This window comes from Oryza glaberrima, chromosome 4 (genome assembly GCF_000147395.1).
Source record: "Oryza glaberrima chromosome 4, OglaRS2, whole genome shotgun sequence".
Classification (NCBI taxonomy): Eukaryota; Viridiplantae; Streptophyta; class Magnoliopsida; order Poales; family Poaceae; genus Oryza; species Oryza glaberrima.
The window spans coordinates 14,122,427-14,127,743 of record NC_068329.1 but is presented as its reverse complement, the minus strand read 5'-3'; the positions used below and the strand labels follow the sequence as shown (position 1 = coordinate 14,127,743).

Genomic DNA, 5,317 nt, shown 5'->3' with positions numbered 1-5,317 from the left:
TATAAGGTCTAAATAATCAAGGTTTTGATTGATTTTCAGGGTAGTCATGTGTTAAATTTAACCAAAACAATAAAACAATAGAAGAGAAATTTAGCACATCAGATAAGATCGGCTAACACTCTGACGAAACATTAGCATGAACCTATCGGCTTATGAAGACTTAGATTATCAACAACAATGTAGTAGATCAAACCTAACCAATGCAGCACAAGATTGTGTATAATAATCTAATACTCAGTGAGGCGATAGATCTGTCTAATGTGATGGATATGACAACTCTATCTAAAGCATCATTTTGATTGTAGAGATATATCGGCTAAGGAATAAGATCAGACCTATCCGAGACAGTCCCGCATGACATCCTTAACAGTATGTACCTCAACACCCCCTTAGTTTCGTCCTGATCCATCCACCGACTGTGCTGCTCCAGTCTCAAGCAAAACACCACATGAACATCAATAAAGCTATGTTCCGAGCACAAGTCCTACCTAGCTTGATTCAAATTAGTGCAACAACGGTATATGTAATGTACATGAACCGTTATAAAATAATAAGCATTAAAATCAACTTGTATCAACATCTTTGCCAATTCTTCAATACAAACTAATCATCACCATGATTTTACAAGAAGGAACCTCACCAGATGCGCTTCAATGCATCATGCTATGCTAGTAGTAATAGAGGAAGAGTGGAAACTAAAATAGACCTTAATTTGATTCAGTGTCATCCTTTTTCTGATTATGATGTCAAGGTTCGATCTCTTGCAGTTGAGGATGCAAATACAAGATGAAGACAATGCATTATCCTAGCACCCAATGGGCTCTTCTCTAGGAACTATATCAGACACATTCAGAAGGCATCTTGCATGTACTACATGCCTTGACATTTTTAGTTATTAGACAATCAGAAGTGGTGGCAGATTACAATAAAACAATTTAAAAGCTGTATATCCCAGAAATAAAGCACTATGTAATGGATTCATGTCGGGATATATCCAAAATCAATTACCACGTAATGGGTACATATCGCATCAAAACAAAGACATGTTTATTGTTCTTCTTTGATTTGATAATACTTGCTTACCATAAGCAGCCATCAATTAAATAAAAAGATATAATTTAGCAAGTACAACCATGTTTTCTTTATCAATGTTTTCCATGTAGAATTATAATTTGCAGAAAGTAGAAGAAAACACAATTACATTGAAGCCACAGCAGAGAAGTTTGTTAAAGTCGCAAGTAGCCTTGGCATTGGGGGCATATCAAGCTCTTGTAAACCCTCAAGAACCCGGACCACTTCACGCATTGTGGGCCGATCGAACTCATCATCTTGGATACACCAACAAGCAACTTTGCAGACCCTGACAACCTCATCCAAATTGTAGTCACCATGTAATCTTGGGTCCACCAAACTGCTCATGTCTCCCTCATGCAGCTTATTAATCGCTCGCACAGGGAAATAAGTAGCATCATAATTACCACTAGTGTGTACTTCAGGAGAATTCCTCCTTCCTGATATGATTTCAAATAGCACCATACCAAAGCTGTAAACATCAACTTTTGGAGTAATAGCAACTCCGCTAATCCACTCTGGTGCAAGATACCCTACAGTTCCTCTAAAAGTAGTTAGAACTCGGCTAAAATCTCTTCCTACAAATGTTGCCATCCCAAAGTCTGCAAGTTTTGGAAAATATGATATATCGAGAAGTATGTTTTCTGGTTTAATGTCACAATGTATGATGCATTCACGACAACTCTCATGCAAGTAAGACAATCCTCTAGCAACTCCTATGGCTATTTGGTGCCTGGTAATCCAATTTAGGACAGCTGCATGGCTCTGAAATAGATGAACATCAAGAGAACCATTTAACATGTGTTCATATACCAGCAATCTCTTATCACCCTCACAACAATAGCCGATCAATTTGACTAAGTTGATATGTTGGATAATTCCAATGGAGCTCACCTCAGCTCTAAATTGCTTCTCACCTTGACGGGCACCATCAAGCTTTTTCACTGCTATGGTAGTCATGTCAGTTAACACTCCTTTGAATACTGAGCCAAACCCACCTGCTCCTAATTTGTCCGAGAAGTTTTTAGTAGCATGAGCTAAATCAATGTATCGAAAGGCTATTATTCCACCACGGCCTTCATTGTCATGGAATGGTGCACCACAACACTTGAATTTGTTCCCTCTAATCATTAGCAGTATCATGATCAATGCTAACACAAAACTAACAATGCTTGCGCCCACAACAAGTGCAACATTTGTTTTTCTTTTGTTTTTACTCAAATCTTGGAAATCTGTGGCAGCAAGACGAAGGTGCAGAACGTTGTCCGCATTAATGTAAATGCCATCATTTTTATTTACATTAAGTAATTTCCCATGCCAGACAGAGCATCTACTATTTTGATAAGAATAAGCTGTGCAAGAGCAATCACTGAGACAAGCTTGTGCACATTCACCCTGACTTGTAGCATCTTGCATAATTTGGGGGTCATAGGGCAATGTAACAAGACCTATAGGTTGGAACATGTCAGTTGAACTTGTCATGTTTTTGTCACTTACACAATGCAATGGGGTATCTCTGATGCACCCTCCTGTTCTATCATCAAGCTCCCAATCCCACAGTGACTTCACAGAAAAACTCTCCATACAGTCACATGTTTGAGTGGAATTACCATTGCAGATGGTGAAAGGTCCACAGGTAGCAGAGGGGGTGCAAGGATCAACAGGCTGTGCATATATGCTTTGCCAAGACTGGTTTGCTCGTGACCATACATACATCTTGATCTGCCCATTAACATCTAACGACACAAACACAGAGGACGATTCATCCGACATAGTGTAGATATAGTACTCCTCTTCACTATTATCGACGTATGCCGGGGTAATCAAGCCTCTGGTCCGTGGATCCATCTCAAACAAAGACTTAAGTACCGGTATAATCAGTGCTCTATCAGATGACCAGTACTCCATGGAAGGGTTGCGATGCTTGAGGATCAGCCCTCTGGCACCAGTCGTGTCTAGTTCAACACTGTATGATCCAAGGCCTGGATCGATGAGGCTCTTCTTTGATATCCCAAGGCGATTCAACCCGGTGGCCTTGTTCCAGCCAAACTTGGCACCGGGAAGAACAACGTCAGTTGGGTTGTCGAAGCTCTGCCACGAGACTACACCTGACGGGTTTCGTATTACGAGGTTTCCGCTATTCAGGAGAGTGGCACTCGTGTTCATGCCGGTTTCCGTTGTCGTATTAGCGACGTGATCAGTGGACCAGATGATGGAATTAGTGGCATGGTCTAGGATGTAGAGGTTGCCATCTCCTGACATTTTTAGCCATGTTGAATTGAGCCGAGGAACGGTGATTGGCCTCTCCCTATTGGCGACCCATACAGTGGTGAAAACCGGGATCTTGTTGAACCAAATGGCAAGGTACCAACCGAGGGCGTTAGTGTAGTTGGATGACTTACTGATGGCTATTGCACTTGGCTGGAAGAAGCCGAGCGCGAACTTGCCGTTCCTCGAGACGAGCTTCTCACCGACGGCGAGCACTTGACCCGCTGCGAGAGTATCGTCGACGGCAGCGGAATATGGAGGAGCGTGCAGGGAGAGGAGAAGCAGCCCGATGAATACGTGGACGGAAAGCATACTTGTGACCAAGGTTGAAGATGCAAGATCAATATCAAAAGCATAGAAATACACGCGTTGAAGGGTACCTTGGTTACCATATATATATATATATACGTCGATCATTGAGTTGATGAGGAAGGTCCATAGTGATCTCGATTGTAATACGGTTGACGTGGAAGAGACGACACCACGATGATGCCGTGGGTCAAATTAAGTATACTATAATAGGTTGATTTTGGACAGCACTGGGTATCTACTTGGCCACTTGAACTGAGTTGGCCTATGTGCAAATGGAAAGAATTAACGGGAAATATCTCCAACTGCTCTGCCAGCGATGGCTTACCCACCCAGACATTTAGTGAAGCTTCCATTGGCATTTACCTTAGGTCAATGCAATAACTAGTCTTCTCTTATTCTCCATTGCTTCTAACTGGTAGATACATATACATGTTCTTACTTTAGATGTTAGTCCTTCCATTTCATATTATAAGTCAATTTGCCTTTGTTTTCAAGCCAAACTTTGTTATGTCTCACCAAATTTATAAAAAACTTAGTAACATATAAAATACAAAATTAGTTTCATTAAATGTAGCATTGAATATATTTTGATAATATATTTGTTTTGTGTTAAAAATACTACTATATTTTTCTATAAAATTTATCAAACTTAAAAAACATTTGACTATCAAAGAAAATCAAAACGATTTATAATTAATATGAAACGGAGGGACTTGTGTTTTTTTTGGCAGTGCTGCCATCGAATGCAGCTAGGATTAAGCAGCAACTTATAGGCTCTAGGTTTGGTATTAGTCAATTTCCACGGCCCCATTTCGATTTGTTCTGCCCATTCTTGTCCATGGAAACCACTACTACGCCTGCACATCCTTGAATTGAAACCACTATGGCTCCGAACAGCACCGAGCCATAATAATGTCGAATGAGATTGTATAAAATAATGAATAAATGCACCCTCTTCCCATTATCCAAAAAGAAGACTATATACTTGTGATGAGGACATAATTAACTAGTTCTCAGATATGACCATGGCTATACCTTATGTATTCATTAACTAAATGGTATGCATTCTATGCGAGATTTACGTGTTATATAACTGAATAAACATTATTGCATAGTTTTTTGTGTTCTCGTTTGCAGAGATATTTTCTTGGGTAAAGTAAAAAAGACCGAGTATAAGGATAATCAAATAAATTGATTGGGAACCAAACCGGCCAAGATCTTCCCCATGTCTAATCCAACATTACCAAGTCACTTTTGGTATATAGGCGGTAAGAGATGAAATTCTACACGCTTTAGATTCGGATTCGGACCTCATGACATCATCAATTTCAAACGGATCTAGTCACTACTCCCTCCGGTTTCATTTTAATTGACGCTTTGGACAATGACACGCTCTACAAGATATACCTTGGACCTTATTTTTCTATTATAATATATACAATAAACAAATGCATGGTTACTTTTATTATAGTGTTTTGAAAGAAAAATCTATATATGTTTTTCTAGTTTCTTTAAACTAAATATTTTTAAAGTTATTGATGGTCAAAGTTATAAAAGTTTAACCTCAACTTTGTTCAAAACGTTAATTATTATAGAACCAGAGGGAGTACTCTAGAATGAATCTCGAGGCCCATGAGTACTTGTTGGCCCACTACTTTCAGATGGT

General features: G+C 39.5%; 1 protein-coding gene across 1 annotated transcript; it reads right to left on the bottom strand.

Moving 5' to 3' along the window:
* Positions 1-1,044: 1,044 nt before the first annotated feature.
* On the bottom strand, positions 1,045-3,679 carry LOC127770065 (G-type lectin S-receptor-like serine/threonine-protein kinase At2g19130). Its single transcript, XM_052295734.1, has one exon. It carries the CDS (start codon positions 3,649-3,651, stop codon positions 1,198-1,200), a length of 2,454 nt encoding a protein of 817 aa, XP_052151694.1. The 5' UTR covers positions 3,652-3,679; the 3' UTR covers positions 1,045-1,197.
* Between the last annotated feature and the right edge of the window lie 1,638 nt (positions 3,680-5,317).